The following is a 20,540-nucleotide window of genomic DNA, read 5'->3' as shown; positions in this document are numbered from 1 at the left end:
GATGACACACCCAAAAACATAGTAAAGTATGACCTATAATAGAGAAAAAGGCAGATGACAGAAATTATCCCTCAGATGTTAGATGTGACAAACATTTAAATGTGACTATTATGAATATGTTCAATGAAATGAAACATACATGAAGTAGTCAAGGAAAATGTGAGCACAATGAATGCACAAACAGCAATTTTCAAAGGGAGACAGACATGACTAAAAAAGAGAAAAACCAAATAGAAAAAAAAAAAACACCCTAGAGTAATAAAGTATAACTAAAATGCAAAATTCACCACAGGAGTTTAACAGCATATTTGAGAAGACAGAATAATCAGAGAACCTAAAACTTTAAAGAGAAGTAAGCCATCTCATAAACATGTAAGATAACAGCAAGAATACCAAATATCAACATTTATGCATCAGGTGTCACAAAAGAGAAGGAAAAGGACAGAAAATATTCAAAGAAGTAATGGCCAAAAACTTCTCAAAATGATATTTAAAAATAATGCACCAATTGCACACAAGGAATGTAAGCATTATGCACTGCAAACCTGTATAAAAAACAAAGGAATCCAAAGTGTGGGGGAGGCAGGGGTCGGAAAGGGATGCTCTGCGCAGGTACCTCCTCCACACGAGGAGCGGAAACATGTGCTGAACGTGTGTAATCTAACACTACATAAGAAACCTTATGCAAGCCGCTCAACCAATCAAAAGCGGAGTAAGACACAAAAAGACCCACCCTGTCTACATCATTATTTCAATTGTTGAAAGCCAATAACAATGAAAACCTTGATACCAGCAAGAGAAAAATGAATCATTTTCACACAACAGCAGTAAAATTAAAGTCTGACTTCTCATGTGAAACAGTGGAGTAAAAGCAGTGTGCAGCACGTTGAAAGTGCTGGGGAAACCCGGAGAAGTCTGTATCCTGGAAAGCTCTCAGTTCAATGTAAGGATGAAACAAGGATAATCTCAGATAAAAACAAGGTCAGAATTCACTGCTAGCTGATTTACTACCTTAATAATTATTGTTTAACCTTCGAGGCACTGTAATAATGGCCAATATATGTTAACATAAAATTATAGACAACGTTTTCTCATGTCCTGAACTTTTAAAACTACATAAAATTGTGTGAAACAATTACAGCACTATATTGCTAGGTTTTAAAACAATAAAAGTGAAATACATACGACACTAATAGCGCAGACCATGAAAGAGGGACCAGAGCTTTATTGGAGGAGCTATATTTCAGCAGAATTAAGGGTAGTATAATCTGAAGTAGGTAGTGATAAATCAGTATGTATATTATAACCCAAGAGCAATCAGCTAGGAGCATAACCCCAAAATAGTTTAAGAGGAATTAAAATGGTGCCATAAAAAGCTATTTATGTAACACAGGAGAAGGCGGTTAAGAAGAAACAGAATTCCAACTCCAAAAGTATTATGTGATGTAGCTAATTCTTCTTCAATATTTAAACTATATCAAAGAATAAGTTACTAACAATATTGGATTTTAACTACAGAATTTACTATGGTAGTCTGAAAATAATTATCTAGGTTTGGCATAAAAGAAAATCAGGATATAGACATAAAGTGACAAATTTGTCCCTCCCAAACCTCAGGGTTCCTAGCAATAATTTTTCACATTTGCCTATATTCTGCTGAACATTTCAACCTCATTATGGGAGAGAAGCAGACTTAGAATTCACTGTACAAATTTAGGTAGGCCCAAATAAAGCTAGCCTCTGCTGGATGCAAAACCAGAAAAAGAATTTATCATTATGGGCTTGGGATTTAGCACAGCAGCAAAAGTGCCTGCCTGACAAGCATGAGGTCATGAGTTCGATCCTCAGTACCGAAAAAAAAAAAAAAATTTACTGCTAATTATGTCGCATGTACTATTTTAACTCTGCAAAGACCTTTGCATAATTCAGAGTAGAATGGGTTTTGCCTAGGTATCTCAGACAAATCTCTACCTCTCAAGTTGTACATCTAGAAGACCATATAATTGGTCCCTAAACAAAACTGTCCCATTACCTGAATCTCTTCAATCACTGATTTGAACTGGGGGATTCGTTCTGTCATGTTTTTAACCAATTCCATTGCGTTATCAAATCCTTTCACATACTCTCCATACATCTTGAGGAATGGCGCCAGTTTTTGAAGAATGTCTCCAATTCTAGGAGTGGTTTCCCTATATCAAATATAGAAACAAGTCATTAGGATTTCCTATGCAATGACTGGATTCTACACCAGGAGTCAAAATGAAGTAAGCACTTTTTACGTCCACCCTCTGCTTTATCAGATCCACTTTGCTGTGAGACTGGAAGAGAATAAAGCACCTTTTGAAAGGGTGTTCAGTACAGAGAGATGCTTGGCATTCTCAAAGCTCCAGGTTATCCTTCTGCCTTATCTTCATTAGTCAAAAGACAGTTTGGAGAGCAGAGATGAAATCCTTCTCAGCTAAACTGTATCACAGCTGCTGTCAAGTCTTTAACATACAAATTCGGCACAGTGCCTAGCTGTAGCTGTGTGCAGTAGTATTTCTACTTCAATTTAAAGGCTAAAAACAGTGCCTGGATGGATGCCTTAGATGTAGTATTTCTATCTTCTCCTCTTACCATTCTTGCATTCGTTTCTCCAGCTCTGGCAATAGGAATTTACTATGGAAGGCATGTATTGATGAAATGTTAGAAAAGATTTTATTCACCATCTCTGCTGGAAATGAGCCTCGGTTTGCTTCTTCCAATAGTTTACAATAAAATACCTGAGTAAAAGAATAAACCAAACATTACTTCAGATTTGTTGGTCAACTAGCTCTCAGTCAGGCCCACAGTGAGTGGGCTCTAAGTTAACTTTTGTTGAATAAATGGAGAAGTCAATGGTTCAAGAAACCAATTTTTATTTGAAATGTAGGAATGGTTCTATGATTTGGAAGAACTATGTATAAAAATTAGGACACATTGATTCTAATTTAGGGTATGCGCCTATCTGGTGGATGTTAAGGTAAAGAATACACCTTCTATGCCAGAGGAGTCCAACTAAAGTTAAAAGGATTTGCCCTTCCAATGTTCAGCTAGAGCTAAGGGATATGAAACATTTTCTATATACACAGACAGTTATTGTAGTACTTTTTATTCTGTTTATGTTTCAGATGACTTCTATAGCACTTACTACATGCTGCTCTTTATAGTTTGTTTACATAAATCAAATTTTTCCTATTAAAACTGAATATACCATGGGAAAGGAAAGTGTGTGATTTAGTTTCTACAGTGGAACTGGTGGCCAGTTAATGAATAAAAGTGCACTGTGGGTCTAGAGGTTCACTTGTTACTTAGTAAATAATAATACATGATAAAACACAATTTTTAGGGAGAGAAAATCTTCTGTACATAGTAACAGGTACGTTATAGACAACCAACAGAAACATCTTGCAGTCTTAGCGCTACTCCACTAGGGCTACTATACCTCTTCACTGCAATTCTGCTAAATATAGGCATAAGGAGGTCTGTTCCTTCATAATTGCCAGATGGTTGTTAATTTTCTAAATTCTCCTCCTCTGCATTTTCTTGGGATGCAAAAAGAACACAAAATTATTTCCTTAAACATGCCAGAAGATAGGGTACTACAGTAATTAAGATTCCAAAAGTCGAAGAGGTCAGCAACAGTAGCCCAGTTAATTTGGGGGGGGGGGGATAGAGAGAGAAGCGGGGAGAGGGATGGAGAGAGAAGGCTTATTTACTAAGAGTGGAAAACACTTTTCTTTTATAAGAATACTACAAAGTTTCAGGTCTACAATTCCCATATGGAAGAAAAGATACTTGAAAGGCCCAAACTCCATAAGAATTGGTTTTGTTTTATAGTGAAATTTCTTGAGAAATAGTTATTTGAGCCACAACCTCCCTATTTCAAAGAACATAAGCCCTCAACTGCTCCTCGAAGAAAACCCTACCAAGCAGGTGACTCACTCCTGGCAAAAGAATACCCAGTTAGGCCCTTGAAATTCCAGTGTTCCACTGGCCGGGGAGGGGAGGGACTGGCAAGGGAGAACAAGGGAGGGGAGGGACAACCAACACTCAAGCATGGCATTCTCTCTCTCTCTCTCTCTTTTTTTTTTTTTTTTGGTCTTTTTGAGACAGGGTCTCTCTGTACAGTTTGGGCAGGCCTTGAGTTCACTTTGTAGCCCAGGCTGGTCTTGAACTCACAACGATCCTCCTCCCTCAACCTCCCAAGTGCTGGGAGTACAGGCGTGAGCCACCACACCCAGCTAAAATTGTACTGTTTTTTTTCCCCCTTTTTTGGTACTGAGGATTGAACTTACAACCTCAAGCTTGCAAGGCAGGCAGGCACTTAGGCCACTGAGCTAAATTCCCGGCTCATTCTCTTTTAACAAGAGGAATCTGTATTAGCAGGCAATCTACCAAGTGTCACTTTTGTTTTGTTTTGTTTTTTTGTTTTTTTGAGACAAGTTCCCCCTATGCAGTTCAGGCTGGCTTTGAGCTCACTTTGTAGCCCAAACTGGTCCAGAACTTGCAAGGATCCTCCTGCCTCAGCCTCTCAAGTACTGGGATTATGGACGTGTGCCACCACACTCAGCTCCAAGTGTCACTTTTTAATTGTTGGAATAGGTTTAAAAAGCTTTTAATAGTTATTCTCATGATGCATTAAAAAATTTCTTGAAATCATCACATTTTCACCATGATGGATAGTATAATATATGATAAAATAGATTACACATGCAAAAAATATTGACTGGACAATGTTATGCCAGGCACTCCATTAAAATGTTTCATGTGAGGTTGTGCAAGTTAACTCAAAATCCTCTGACTGCACCCGCTAAGGTCATTTCCCCAGTACTGAACAGCAAACAAGACAGACAAAATCAGCAATGTATTTATGTCAGCACTAGCATTGCTGGTATCTTACGTAGATAATAATAACATACCCTGTGCCCCAGGGCCACAGGAAATGGCCAATGATCAGACTAATGTTTAATGTTACAGGATACAAAGTCATTTTGTGACTTATACAGGGAAAACACTACTCTTAAGGATTACAAAATGTTTGTATCAAGTGAATTCACCAATGCAGCTGAAAAGTATAAAAGGTTCCCTTGAGCAAAAGCTCTTATTCATCAAATAACAGGCTTGTCTGGCAGTGTTTAAATCATCTAAATTACTGGGTTAAAATGATATACAGTACCAATTCGTAAAATGATTCTGAGGGAAGACATTACCTGATCTAAGAGGTCAAGTCGGTTGACGTAAGCTCTTTCCGTAAGCAGAAGTTCATTGGCTATTTTGTGAAGTTTTTGCTCATTTGTTTCCTAAGAATAGAACACATATCCACACATTAGAAATGGAACTTGGATACTGTTTCTCAAGTAATGCACACCTCACCAAACAGCCTGATCCAAGCCTCCCTTCCTTTTGGCCATCAAGGAATATCTGTGAGCTGAGTATCTTTGATTTGAAACACAGCTTAATTTTGCAACAGCTAACACTACTTGGTCCTCAAAACACTTTTGCTTTTTCTCAGTTCCTGACACTATGTTTCCTATCTCTCCTAGGTTTTCACTGTTCTTTCAAACACGTGGTCTGATTATCAGCTCTGTGCACACGTTTTGCTGTTTAAAGGAACATTTTATGAAGAATTTCACAAATTAAGAGTTAGTAGTGAGACAAATGCCCATGTGTCCATGTGTTTGAGAGAACAGTGAAAACCTAGGAGAGGTAGTCAACTATCAACTCATTGTTAATCTTGTTTTACATCTATGCACCATCCCATCTCTCCATCTATATTATTTTCAATTAAATCTCATTTTAAAATTTCTATTATACATATTTATTTAACCCTTGGTTGTATGGCCTTACTACTTTTGTGATGACTTGGACTTTTTGCCCTTATTAGCTGCTCCAACCCCTGTGCCTGCTCTAATACTTGCAACCAAAAAACTGGCATTTAATAAAGTAATTGTTGAATGAACTGTATTATGAAATAAATGAAGAATATTATTAACTATTGCTGTTCATTCATTACTACTCTGACATGGGGTTAAACTAATACCAAATTCATCCTTCCTGGAAAACTTCTCCCTTTATCAAACCCCCAAAGTTCCCGTCCTGTTCACGGAGCATCTCTGTCCAGTTCACCTGCTTTAGAAGCTTGGACCTTGGCCCCCTCCTATGAGATGAAGCCAGCTTCCAGGCCCTCCTGCTCATGACAGCACATCTTAGCATTCACCCTTTAAATCTGCATCACTACCATCTGTTCTGCACACCAACTGTCAAGCTCAGGTCAATCAGAAGCTTCCAAATGGTCTGAGTCCAACTTGTTTGGGGCTCTCCCCAACCTTGCATATGGTTGTATGAGGAATCTTTCTAAAACTTTGGCATACAAGATCCTACTTCCCACAGCTACCAGCAGTCCTCCTCTCACTCAGAGAAATACTCACACCTCTATACTCACTTCCACCTACTTCTCACTGGATGTTTGAAAATATCTTTCTCTCCAAACATACCAGCTTGATACATCTTTCACCACTATCCAAATGTGTTCCTGGCCATCTCTGAGCCCCACTTCTTTCCATCTTTTCAGCCTTGCACATGCTTTTGCTGTATTTCTTGAGGCATACAAAACTTACTTTTCTTTGACTAGCTGCTGAATTTCCATTTCTTGTCAACAGAGGTTTCTTCAAGTGTTTAAACTCCTTAGGCCTTAGTCCTAGTAGCGTGCATTTTATTTCTTTTCTGTTTTTTGTTTTTTTTGAGACAGGGCCTCACTACATAGTCCAGCTGGCCTCGAACTCTCGGTAATCTCCCTGCCTCAGGTTCTCAAGTGTCTGGATGACAGGTGTGCACCACTGCACCCAGCTTGTTTCCTGAGACAGTCACAGAAACAGGCTTCCCTTTGGGCTCCACAAGAATGAGGGTCATTCTCATAACTACAGAGAGGAAGCCAGTGGCCTTGTCATTGATTTTGTTTGACTAATTGTTATTTGTGGCTGGAAACATCCTGATTGATACAGGAAACTCAAATACAATGATCTGTATAGTAAAGTCTATTTGAAAACTTTTAAATAATTTTTAAACAATTAATAGGAGAAAAAGACAAAAGTACTCAGTGAGATAAAAATATAACTTTCAAACTACAGTAAGTGAACTCAGATGCATCGTAAATATATTATGAAACCCATCAACATTTCAGAGGGATACGCTATCCTTTGTGCTCACAAAAAATATCTTGCTGCATCAACACGACAAACTCTGTTTTTTTAAAGACTGATTTACCAAGTCATAATTACCAACAGTATACATACAATCATGTAACCACTAGCACAATGAACATAAAGGACGTTCCCAGCAAGCCTAAATGTTTCTTTCCAGGCTTCCCATGCACCTAACCCTGAACTGTCCCTGTCCAGAACCATGTGTAAATAAATCAGTGCCCAGGTCTTCTGCATCTTCTGTCATGTAACAAGATGCATCTGAGACCAATCGATGTTGTTAGTAAGCAGCAGAAGTTTGCTCTTCTTAAGCTCTCAGCTTTATTCTAATAGTGCTGATGTCTGCTTCTACCTCTGACAATACATTTAAAGAAAGCAGTCCAGCAGAACTTTCACGTTGATAACATAACCCTTATAAGCCAGGAAACATGTTAACCAACACATTACATCGTCTCCTACGGCTATGTAATGAAGTCCCAGAGGTTTCTCTTTCCACAGTCCTATAGGATCTCAAATAGGAAATGTGTAAGAAACAACCTTTTGCTGACAATAAAGCTTATATTAGCTGATTTGGCAAATTGTGGGTATCCTGGTCCTATTTTGCAAAATCTGAGAGATGACAGCAGTTATTAGCAAAAGCTGTGCCCTTCCCGAAACACAGATGGGCCAATACACACATTAGGTGCCTGACCTTGCCAGAGCCAAAGCAAAGTTAGCAAAAATAAGCTTGCTGACAGATACTTTAATCACTTGCTCACACAGAGGTTGCAGGAAAGTTACAAGGGATTTTTGCAGAGGAGATAAGGAAATCCTGAACTCACAGAGCCTCACAGTTATACCACAGTAAGAACAGCTAACACTTACTGCTCATGTATGTGCCAGACACAATAAGTACTTTGCATAAAATGACTAATCTGCAGAGTTCTACAACCATTTGTATTGCTATATTACAGGCAGCACGTACACACACACACACCTCAAGAAAAAAAAAAAAAAATCCCAAAGCTTAAGGAGGCCCTGTGACTTACCCTAGGTCACAGAGTGTCAAGGTGACTACATCAGTTTCCAGTCATATAGAGGAGCACATGTTTCTAGGTCACTCCTCAGATACCATTCCCTCTCACCTTTGTAACAAAAAACAAGACTGTGAGGTGTGCCTAAGAGGAGACAGATTGGCCAAATGTCAACTATCTGCTTACTAAATCCACCCAGAAATGCAATGTGGGGATTACTATGCACTTTATTTTTACTATGTAAAAATAAATTCTTATTTTTTAATTTATTTTTCAATATAAATTCTATTTAAGGCAGTTTTTTTTTTTTAACATTTTAGTAATTATCAGGTTACAAAATTTGGCCATTTTAATGTAAAAATAATATAATAGCTTTCAACTTTAATAGATTATTTACCAAAATGCACCTATGAATACATTTATGGAGAAACAATTTATTTGCATACATGGGCCTTTGAAACATTATACATACACACACACACACACATACATATACACACTTTTCGGTGGGAAGGACTATAGTTCATGGTTCCTTACTCCCTCTCGAAGTAGAAATGCAGTAGAAACTAGAATTTCTCCCCTCTACACTGGATTGTAGAAACTCTTAACCCCAACTCCTATGTCCAGGAGCTGCCCAGGAACCATCATCACCCAACACTGGGCCCTTAGACCTTGAGGGAGAGAATGCTGCACAGAAAGGCCAAAAGACTTCACAAGATGGGCCCTGCCATGCTGCATCTGGTCTGCTAATGAAGAACCCATAAAATCCAAAGGACAGGATTCAGAAAGGTCCTTAGAGGTGAACATGTGGAGCTTTCTGGCTGGCAGTGCAGTCTGGAGAGCCCCAGAAGTTGTACACGTCTCCTCCCATCTCTCACCCGATGCCTATCTGTTACAATTTGTGTCTGGATGTCCTCCCAAAGCTTCATGCAGTTGAGGGTGAGCTTTTCAGAGGTGACTGAATATAGAGTTTGTGACTGATTCATTTCTAGTGTGGGGATTAAAGGAGTAAATGCTACACCCACCCTAGGGCAGACAGTCTGCATACAATGTGAGGGACAGAAAGTCTTTTCTCGCACTCCTCCTCTTTTGCTCTTGTTGCTTTTGCTGATCTCCACTACCATGAACTTTGCCATGCCACCCTGCCTTGGGGCCCACCAATTATGGGCTGAAACTTCCACAAACTGTGAGCTAAATAAAACTTTCTTTCCTAAATTTTGGGCATTAGGTATTTTGGGTCAGCAACGAGAGGAAAGTAACTAAGACACTATCTCTAGCATTTGCAAATCTTTATAGCAGTGAATACGTTTCCATGAGATCTGAAAGCTGCTTAGGTACATCAGACACATTTGCAAAGGGGCCTTGTGCACCCTCATTTGAGGCCTGCAGGTCAGTTGCATAGGTGCAACCAACTGGGGCTGGGATTGGCATCAAGGGAGGGGCAGTCTCAGTTTGGAACCTGCATCCATGGGCCTGAAGCTTTCTCCTGCTAGAATTTGCTGAAATCAGTTAGGATGCCAGAACTGGCATCCTAGCTGCAAAACGGTGGGAGAGGAGAGAGCTTTGCTGCTGTAGTGATGCAGAGGTTGGCTGTGTTGTAGTGCTGGTTTTTCCATCTGGATAATCAGGCTGTAGTAGATTTGTGTATTAAGAACCAAGTGGTGTTTCAAATGCTGTCACGAAGAGGCTGTACCCTAATTTTTTAAATTGGAAAGTAAATACTGTTTCTTAGTATTTGCTACTTCAAAATCATATAACGCCTACTTTATTCTTAGTGCTTTACTAAGAAGTCTTTTATTCTTGTAATCTGCTGAGAAACAGTAATGGTTATAAAACACAGTTAACAATTTAATTTTCTTCCATTACAACCTAGTAAAAAGGGTTGACACATCAAAATAACTATAATTAGGAATTATACATAATTTATAATTTTTAATAAACCACATTAAGAAACATCCTACTGTTGATTTTCTCTTTAAAAGGATTTTTTTCCACACTGGTAAATTCAAGAGACTGCATTCATATATTAAAAGCTGCCCCAGGGTTTTGTCTCAAAACAAAAACACATGATGTATATCTAAACTACCAGAATTGGAAAATATCAATACCTCTTTTAACTGAATACACAGCTTCAATAATTTCCCCTTGTTGCTTGGTGCCCCCTTTGCTATTTCTGGGGGCCTCCGCACGCTGATGCCCTTTCAGCCAGTGATGCTGACTCATGAAGGAACTCTGGTTCTGCCTCCCCTTCCGCAGATGTCAACCAGCCCTGCAGGCCTTTTCAGACCTTCTGGCAGGACTCTCTCATATGGCAGGAGGTAGGACAAAGAGCTCCCGCAGCTGCTCGCAGGGTTCATTAACCGGGCAGGCAGAAATCGCCTGCGTGCAGACAGCCATTCAGTCTTCAAACTTTCAGTGCCTCTGTCCTGCCTCCCACCAAGTGAGGAAACAGACATAATACTAATAATGAGCAATTACAGCTTCCCAAAGGGCTCCAAGGCCAAGATGGTAATTATTCTAAAATAAATCAGATACTGATGCTATGCCTTTTATTCCAATATTAAGGGTTGAGCCCTGGACCTTTGCATTCTGCTACATCTGCAGTCTTTTTTATTTGACACAGGGTGTCACTATGTTGTCTAGGCTGTGCTCAAACTTGAGATTCTTCTGCTTCAGCCTCCCAGGGTGCTGGGATTACAGGTGTGTGCCACTAGGTTGACTAACTGTTCCATTCATGTTCTTACATGTAGTTTCATTTTAAGTAGAAAGTTTTTTGTAAAAACATTTACACAAAACTTCTAAAAGTTCTTCCAGCTTTTCCCATGTACTTTTAGGGGTTACATTTAAGCCATGTATGTAAATGATCCATGAGGTTTTTATAGGACAGAATATAGTCCTGGGGTATTTCCACCCAAATCTGACATCAACATTCTCTAAAGGAAAGTGTGGCTTTGTACAGATAACATGTACCTCAGTGCTTCCTGCAGTGCGTTTTTCTCACTTAGGAAATAAACATTTGTTTCTACCCCATAACTCATGAGGTGCACCAATATTTAGATGTGTCATTTTAAATGCTTTGTCAGATAGCAAAGTATGCCATGTGGCTCCAGGTGATAATTTAAAACTAGGTCACAGTGATCTCTGAATGTCACATAATCGGCCTCTCATCTGAAAAGCATCTTAAATCTGACATGTATTAGGTACCTTCACACTGGAATAATTCTACAGATTTTTTCTCCCAGTAAACCAATTAGGGAACTCAAAGGGAGTCATCACCAATGAGACCCAGCAGCACACTCCTCACTCGTGTACCAATGTAATGTGTTTCTCATGGATTTCCCCCATGCGATGTTTAGTGCTCCTGACTCAATGTGCTCATCTGTGAGTCCCCAAGAAAGCACCTCAGTTCAAAACAGTGCCCACAGATGGGCTGGGAATTCGTACTGGGCAGAACAGGCTGCCTTGTGGATCTGTTCAAAGATGTCTCTGACCTGCAGTCCATATTCATCTTGACTAGCAAGTGAAGAAACGGGATGTACACTTACCAAACACACAGCTCTCACAAGCAGAGACACTCTGGTAAGTTCTCTACATGACACAACATCTCCACTCCGCAGCTGAGGAAACTGAGGCACGGAGAGGGCAAGCAGCTTACTTTTTAGGGTCACACAGCTGGGACCCAAACCTAGAGCCTGCCTCTGTAGTCTGTTCCTGGTCATGCTCCATGGCTCTCTTTTCTGTTTCCAAAGTCACATACAAACTGCTGTGTTCTCGAGAACTCACCTTTCTATTTCCCTCCTACCCACCAGCTGGCTCTTTCTGCACGCCTCGGACCCTAAGTGTCAGAGCTTCCTGAACACGCCTGCTTCACATCAACACCATGTCCACCCACCCTGGTGCTGCCCTCCCTGCTGGTCCTGGCTGGCTCCCTCTGCTAGGCTGCTGTGACTTCGAGTACTAGGCCACCCAGCATGGCCAAGGGCTGCTGAGTAACTCCCAGTTTCCTGGCATAGGCCCTCAGAACTATGGTTGCAAGTTAAAACAGCCACCTACTGACCCCTCTGTCCTCCATCTCCTTTCCTGTCCTCAGGATGCTGCACTAGCCTCCACAGCTCCAAGCCAAGAGCCACCTCCCCACTGCAATCCCTTGCTTCCTCCGTCACTGGTTAGGCCCAGGCTCTGCCTCAAGTTCTCTGTGAGCAACATGGAACCTGGCTGCAGCCATGCTCTCCTGTGGCTGGACCTGAGGACTCTCCTTCACTTCAGGCACCTGGGACCCAGGCCATTTGTGTAGCTGAACTTCTGCCTCAACTCTAAGTTTTCTCTCTGTACTTGTAGCAGCAGCTGCTGGCAAGCATGCATGACATGAATTTACTGAGTTTAATGCATTTCCCAAGTTCAGCGAGCCAGTCAGCTGAGAGCCCCAGGAGAGGCCCAGGGCTCCAGGTTAGCTCCATCTGAACTCTGAGCACTGTGTGTGCTTTCTACCCTTAAAGTTCACCAATACAGCTGCGCAGCCAACCCTGCTCCCCCAGAGCTCTGTGCTCCCCAAATGCTGCTGCTCCTCTTGTCTCTCTCGGGCAGTTCCTATGTTCCCGCTTCCACTGTATCTGCATTCTCTGGGCCACTTCCTGTTCCTGCCCATTTGTACTACTGACCATACATCTAGGCACCTCCTCTTCCATTCTTACCCTCTTTCCTGAGCCCCAGATTCCTCTTTCCGTATGTTTAATTAATCTCTCTAAACCAGGGTTTTACAGGTGCCAGAAACTCAGCAGTGTAAAATTAACCTAATTAGCAACTTGCCTCACTCCTCTCATAGAGAAATACCATTATTACCTTTCCTGTGTATCATCTCAGTCACTTGGATAGTTAAAGTGACATGACCAAAGTCACCTAGCTGTTAAGTGGAAGGGCAGGGGTGTAAACTTAGGCTTTTACTAATTCTGCATTATTAACCAATAAACCATGCCTCCAGCCTGACCCAGCTTGGTAGCAGACACCCCCACCCTGGCCTTATTAAAAGCCCCTGTAATTCAAAAGCCCCTCTATGTCAAAACCTACTTTTTTGTCCCCAAATATGGGTCAACTTCCAACCTCCTATATTTCAGTCCATGGCACCCTGTGGGCTGTGTCAGCCAAGGTAGGACTTGAGCATGACTCATGCCTATAGCCCAGTCTCCAGAAGTCACTCTTCTGTGCCTGCAGCTTTGTCACACCTGGGCTGCAGCAACTGCTTCCTGGCCTCCTCTCTGTTTTCCTCTTCGTCTGACTCAGATTTCAAAAGCCCACAGATGTGTCATTGTTGTCACCTCCACGCTTTACTGAACTCTCTGTGGCCAGATAGTATTCAGCTATGGAAAGTCTGAATTCATATAGGAAAACATCTATGTCTAATCCAACAAAACAGGATACACCATGAACATATATTATGCTGCTGACCACGCTTTTTCAAACATTAGCTCTGAAAAACAAGGTGGAATATTAGACATCTAAGCAGCTCTCCCTGGGGAGGAGGTTTATGAATGGTTTTTATGTTTTCTATGCTTTGCTATATTTCATTGTTTTTCCATGTATATTAACTTACTAGTTTTTACAAAAATGCCTTTCAAAAATATTGATTTCAGAGGAGAAAATAGCACTTCTTACAAGGTATACACAGCCAATGTAATTGCCCTCTGGTCACCCCATGCTCATTTTGCTAGCCTTTCTGGTATCATTATAGGGTCAGAGCGCTCCCCCCTCTTCTATTCCCAGCTCTTATGTCCTCCATCCTCAGCTCCTCCCGACCCCCCCACCCCCGTCTCCCACTCTTTCCAGGTCCACTCTCCACTTCTCAGCTGCTTGCCTCCCTCACTCCCTAGAGAACTGATTCAAACCAGTGTCCAACTGGTCAATGGTTTTAAACCCCCAATGTACCACTGGAGGGGACTCAATCATTTGCCTCCTTATGAAAGAGGATTATCTTAATTCTTACTTCAGTATGTTTAACAGCTGGCTTGTATGAATACAGTAAGTAAAACTAACTATCAGAAAGAACCAGAAAAAGAACTAAGCTATTAAACATAATATGTGTCCATAGGCCTCAACTCCATGTATACTTCCTTCTTCATGTATTATTCATTTATTATATAATTCTTGTCATTTTTGGTCAAAAAAGGATCTGCCTCTCTTACATTCCTGATAACTTATCATTAGAGGTTTTATGTGTTAGTAACTTGAACTTATGCTGTAACGCAGATCTGATATAAACTTTAGTCCTAAAAGGAGAACTCTACACATTTATATTTAATTGCTGTATAAAGCTGAATATAAATCTAAGATATATATATATATATATTACAAAGGTATATTAGAGAAACAAATATAGTAACAGAACCTGTAGCACACCCTGAATATTCAAAGGCTTATGAAGCATAAAGATCAGTTTTCATACGTATATATGTACCATTAGTGGGTTTTTAGACAAAAGCTTACTCATTTTAGTATATAGACTTGAGAAAGGATAATAATTTTTAATAAAATGCATCCGAAAATACACTGAAGAATTTATCTGAGTCTCATAAGAATACACTTACTATAGTTAAAGCTACTTATAATTCAAATTTGGCACACCAGACAAGAACTTTAATCCTGTGGCCTGGCCCTGCCACATCCTCAGGCACTCATGTCTGAGTAGATACAGGTGTGTCCTGCAATATATTTTGCCTTTTTCTTCCTATAATTTAGGAGCTTCAGTGTGTTCCTTTTCAACAATTTTTCCCCTTTAGTAGACTTTTACCTGCCTGGAGGGTGACAGATAATGGTATCACAAAGTACTCACAATATTCTTTTAGTTTGGAGGTTAAAAAAATACCTATGTGCTCACTTTAGATGTCTGGTTGTATCTAGATCACTGGTACAACAGGATGTTTAATCAGTCTGTAATCCCAGCTACTCAAGAGGCTAAGGCAGTAGGATTGTAAATTTAAGCCTATCAGAGGAAATTTAGCAGTTGTTGTGGTAATGTAAAACAAAACAAAAGAAAAGGGCTAGCAGTGACTAGGGTCAGTCCTCGGTGCTGACCAAACAGACAAACAAAATGCAATCACTGGGAAAGAGCAGCTTTTCTACAGTATGATAGAGGGCAGAAATCCAATTAGGAATTCTTTATCTTTTACATGGTAAAACAAAGAGACTTCCATACTTGCCAATGAAAGTGATCCGGATCAAAATATCTCAGAAAAATCAAGGATACACAACTCAACTCTTGTAAGTCAGTCCTCAATTATTAACGACTGTTCATGATATATTACAATAGCCATCTATTCCTGAGCCCCATCTGCCATTCTTCTTCCATCCTTCATCGCCTGGTTTTCTCACTTCTCTTTCTTGGTGGGTACCAGGAAAATGTTCATTAAGTTTAATACTGGTTTAAATAAAATTAGGATAATTTTGATATAAATCTCTATACCCAATTTCCCAAAAACAGCAGTAATTTTTCTCAGTTGTTTTATACAGTGAAACTCAAAATATTCCATTATGTCTTAAAAATTCACATTGGTTTAAGAAACAGTCGACTACCTGGAGGATCACCCCATAAGGTAACACAGCCACACACACAGCAGTGTAGAATCACAATCACCACTGACAAAACCTTGGCATCTGACCACGTACATGGCCTGTACCTGCACAGTCGTCCTGACTTGTCCAAGGTCATACTACTACCAGGGGCACAAGTCAGAAGCCACACAGAGATTTTCCTGATCCCAACTGTTTGGCCAAAAATATACTAAAATTTTTTTATTTTTCTTTTTTCCTTTTAATTACGGCAAAAGATACTTAAAAAAAAAATTTACCCTCTTGCCACCATAGACCTGTCCAAGAGCATTCTGGAACCAGGAAACATAATACAGCAGCCCTGGGGCAGCAGAAAGAACATATCCTCACCATGCAGGCGTGAAGTCTCGTGTTTTTGGATGGGAAGAGACATGGTGTTTGGATCACAACTCCGCAGCGAAAATTTCCTTTTCCTTCCCAGAAACAGCTTGTGCTATCTACTGCTTAAAAGCCCAATTAGGATAAAAGCTAGCTAGACTACCATTTTGCTAACTAACAATAAAATCCTATTGAATCTCTTCCAAAGCAAATATGCTTCATCTACAAACATGTCTATATAATAAACACTCAACAGGAAAAATAACACCCAGCAAACACAATCATCAGTACCAGTTAAAACTCTTCCCTTAATAAGAACAGCTCTTACTGTTTTATAAACACTTGCTGGGGGCTTCATTCCCATTATAAAAGGTTTCTTGGTTCTGATAGTCTCTTCCCTACCTCCTGGTTCAAGCACAAAGACCCTAAAATCTACCACCACATTAAGATCTAGAGTCACTCTGCAACCCTGTTTCTTGACTGCCTTAGATAATGTCACCCAGAATGAGTCACTTTCTTCACTCACTTCCTTATTTAAACTTTCGCTGCTCAAGAGTTAGGATTTAGAATTAACTCTCTAGCTGCCAGAAATGAGTCACTGGTTCCTAATATTTTAGATTCAGTCCTTTTACTATTCTGCCTATGTTAATGTTCAGTGAGGCAGAGCTTGCTAAATAAATTTAAGACTGGGACTTGCTATTTACAAATTTTCCTCTAATTATCAAATTTATAATTTTGAACTCTCACATCATTATTTAGTATGATCAGACTAAGCAATGGAAACCTTGTCTTCAGAGATATAAACAATTTGCCAATTCTAGGGTAATTTAGTATACCAATACTGGACCTCTGAACCGCAGGATTCCCAAGTACCATGCATAAGGCACAGTTCTTAACATTCCTAGTGTGCTGACATGAATAAAGAATAAACTGGCAACAGCCTATTACTGGAGTTACATCAAAGTTTCTACTAGTTACTGCCGGAATTAGCATCCTGGCTCTACTGATCTGGTCCAACTTTTTCAAAACACCTAATAAAATTTAGGAAAATGAAACTTCTTAATTTACCTGAATACAAGAAAATTATAAACATACTTCACCTACCGGCTCTTTGTTAGCATGCCTATGATCCCAGCACTTGGGAGGCTGAGGCAGGAGGATCATCATGAGTTCAAGGCCAGCCTGAACTACATAGTGAGTCCCTGACTCAAAAAACAAAACAAAAACTATAGTACCACACTGCTCAGAAGGATATGGACTTCAAGTTCACATCAGTCCCACTGCTCTCTCTCTCAAATGTTACCCGTGATTGTGGTGCTTTTGGTATTTCCTGTATTTCATCTTTTAGGTTTTTGATGTGTTGTACCAGGCACCCAACACTGACCTGGACTCATAACCTAAAGGGTTTGTGTCACTTACTAATTACACACAGCAGAGTGACCTTGGCAAACCACTTCAGCTTTCTGGGACGATTTCTTCTATAAAAGAATTGCTTAAATGAGATGATATTTACATGACCTGTTGACTCCAAAATGAAGCCATATATTATAAAATTGGGTACTGGAAAGTTTAAAAAAACTGAGAAGCCTCAAAAGCATTATAAACAATCCGTTGAATAATTCCTTAATTCTTCTCTATCTGTGACCTTAAAAGCATCATCTGCCAGGGGCAAATTCAACTTCCAAAGTCTACTATTTCACTAGATTAGAAACTTTGCAAAAACAAAGATTACACAATTTCCTCTTGTTAAGCCCATAAATATTAAAGCTACAGCACCAACATCTAGACTGCAACACTTTCACATAGCAAAAAGACAATTTGCCTGGTTTGGTGGTACATGCCTGTAATTCCAGTACTGGAATGGCTGATGCAGGAGGATTGCTACGAGTTTAAGGCCAGCCTGGATTATCCAGCAAGCCCCTATCTCAAAAAACAAAAACAACAACAAAAAACCCTGAATAAATAAAGACAGCATGGCTGTGGTTTTCCTGTACCAATGTTCACACCGTTCTCAATCTTGAAATCGCAAGAGAGAGATGAACAGAAATTAATTACACGAAAAGCTAACTATTGCAGTGACACCCATTGGCACCCAGAGCTCGAGGAAGGTTAAGGCGCCGGAGTGGCCTGAAGCACACTTCCCACGAGCCACCGTGGGCCTCACCTTCATCTCAGGCTGCTGCTCCGGGTGCTGCTCCAGCTCCATGGGGCTCTCCCCATTCTCCCTGTCCTGGAGCCCAGCCTCCGTCTGGGCCTCTCCTCCTCTTGCGGGGCGCTCAGGGTCAGCACCCGGAGTCCTGCAGCTGCCATCGGGGGCATCGCTGTCGTGGTGAGCAGCAGCATCGCCGTCTTGGTGGGCAGCAGCGTCGCCGTCTTGCTCGGCACCAGTGGCGGGAGATTCAGCCCCCTCTGGTTCTCCGTTCACAGCCTTCGAGCCGGGAACAGGGTCTGCAGTCTGCTGCGGTCCCGGAGGCTCAGGGTTGTCTATGGCGGTGGCCGCACTCTGTGGTGCCATCACGCCATTGGCCACGCGTGTCTGCGGGCCCCGCGTGTGCGCCGGCTCGGCTCCAGGCTGCGAGGACGTTGCTTTCTGGGGAGGCGCGGGTGGCGGCCCCTGCCGGCCGGGGGTGCGCGGGGTGTGCAGGTTCACAGCAGAGTCTCGCTTCAGATCGTGATAACTCGACAGCGCGCTGCAAAGTGAGACGAAGGACACGTGAAAACCACGTGGGGAAGACGCCCGAGGACGAGTGCATCCCAGTGAGGGGCTCCTCCTGAGGCGGAGTGCACCAGAAACCTGGCTTGCGGGGTGCTGGCCAGGTTACACACAGTGCCAATAAGTACAGTGCCGACGCCTCCTCGGAGCATTCTTTGGAAACTAGTTAGCAGAAGCTTGGATGAGAAGCTCTTTCGTTTAACAGAATCATTTTACCCTACACGTTTAAGAAGCAGCACCGCAAGGGCCCGGTTTCTGAACTGGCTCTGCCAAGTTCGTTCTGGCATAGAACAGAACATACTTCCCTGATCCCTTCTAGTCTAGTCCACAAGAACAAACGCAGTGGCCTCCTTGCACATTGACAGGTAAACTGAGGCCCCAGTGACACCTGAAAGGCTTTCTGTCCACGAGTCACATTCTGACTGGCTATAGCCCTGGGTCCTCCTCGAGCTCAAGCAGGAGAGCACATGTTAGGGTCTGTGCAAGGTTTTCTCCCCGAGAAAGTCTCCAGGAGTCGGTAGGCCTTTCCAGTGTCTGCCTTTTCAGGTTCAGGCTAAGTAAGCACAGCCCCTCACCATCTCCACATCACATGCTGCTTTCTTTACCGTCCTGCACGCTGGACCGAGTCCTAAAGCACTAAGGAGACCACGGAACCTATTCTAACCCAGCAGTTTTCCTATGGAAACATTAGGGTAGCATTTTCACCAGGGATACCAGGGTGGGGGAGGGGACCCCAGGCTGTATGCTGAGAGATCCCAATGACCCAAATGAGAACAAATAAAAACAGATCAAATGCCTGTGAAGATGCATGCTGTGGTGCCCGGCTGTCTGCCTTATTCCTGCCTCTTAGCCTAGTGTGAGATGTGTACTGAGCGCTGGGTTAAGTATCTGACAGTTGAGCAGTAACTATCACCACGACCAGTACAATAGCATGTAACATTTATTGTTTACTAGGCCACAAACCAAAATAAGCTCTTTAAATGGGTTGTGCCTCTTCTTCATAAATCTAAAAGCAAGGACCCATAAATAGAGAAATTCAGGCTTAAAATATGATGCTGTGTAGCCAACATTCTCATGGTCTAACCCTAGCTCTTAAGACACTGCAACATTTAGGATGCGATGAGGAGAAAATGGGTTAATAAATTGTAGACACTAAGTCCAGGCTGGTCTCTCCCTGCTCCCCAGGGAAGGGAGAGAGGTGGCAGGGAAAGGGTGAGTGAGAAGCGGCAGAGGAGGAGCAAGTCCCACAGACAAAACTAAGATGCACCGGACAGCTTTCTAAACCTGCCCTACCCAGCCCAGCTAGTGCTGCTTGGACTGGAGACTGTAAACCAGGAACTAAACAGGCAACGAGAAAGGAGTAAAAAGATGTGGGTGAGGTCCACCACCACACAAGGGATGGAAAAATTTAGTAGTTACATGGGAAAATGTTGGAGGAGGCCCATCTAAACAGATGTGCCCCCATTTCTCAGCAGTCCGTGGGGATCTGAATTAAGCGTCCTTCTTTCATGCCCACATCAGGGTCAGATGCCCTGGCAGGAAAACCTCCAAGGGTCCTTGCTATGCTGACGCACACTCAGGTCTTTTCAGGACTGTTTTGGATGGCAGCTAGAAATGTCCCACTCTAAGTGACAGCGAGGGTGTACATGCGGGTGGGAGGTCAGTGAAAGCAGTAGT

The 20,540-nt window shown here is 41.7% G+C and overlaps 1 protein-coding gene across 4 annotated transcripts in view; it reads right to left on the bottom strand.

Moving 5' to 3' along the window:
• Positions 1 to 20,540, bottom strand: part of Fgd4 (FYVE, RhoGEF and PH domain containing 4) — a 209,940-nt gene that overhangs the window by 38,200 nt on the left and 151,200 nt on the right. For all 4 annotated transcript variants that reach the window (XM_003466772.5, XM_063254527.1, XM_013149317.3 and 1 more), the window contains exons 4-7: positions 18,315 to 18,840; positions 5,232 to 5,321; positions 2,617 to 2,762; positions 2,033 to 2,189 (exon numbers count right to left, since the gene is read on the bottom strand). In XM_003466772.5, coding sequence (XP_003466820.2) covers positions 2,033 to 2,189; positions 2,617 to 2,762; positions 5,232 to 5,321; positions 18,315 to 18,840 — 919 coding nt within the window. The remainder of the gene's footprint in view (positions 1 to 2,032; positions 2,190 to 2,616; positions 2,763 to 5,231; positions 5,322 to 18,314; positions 18,841 to 20,540) is intronic.

The sequence above is a fragment of the Cavia porcellus genome, unplaced genomic scaffold (assembly GCF_034190915.1).
Source record: "Cavia porcellus strain 051 isolate PalLab524CR breed Dunkin Hartley unplaced genomic scaffold, mCavPor4.1 scaffold_8, whole genome shotgun sequence".
Lineage (NCBI taxonomy): Eukaryota > Metazoa > Chordata > Mammalia > Rodentia > Caviidae > Cavia > Cavia porcellus.
The sequence above is the reverse complement of the archived record's forward strand: the minus strand, read 5'-3'. Positions and strand labels throughout refer to the sequence as shown.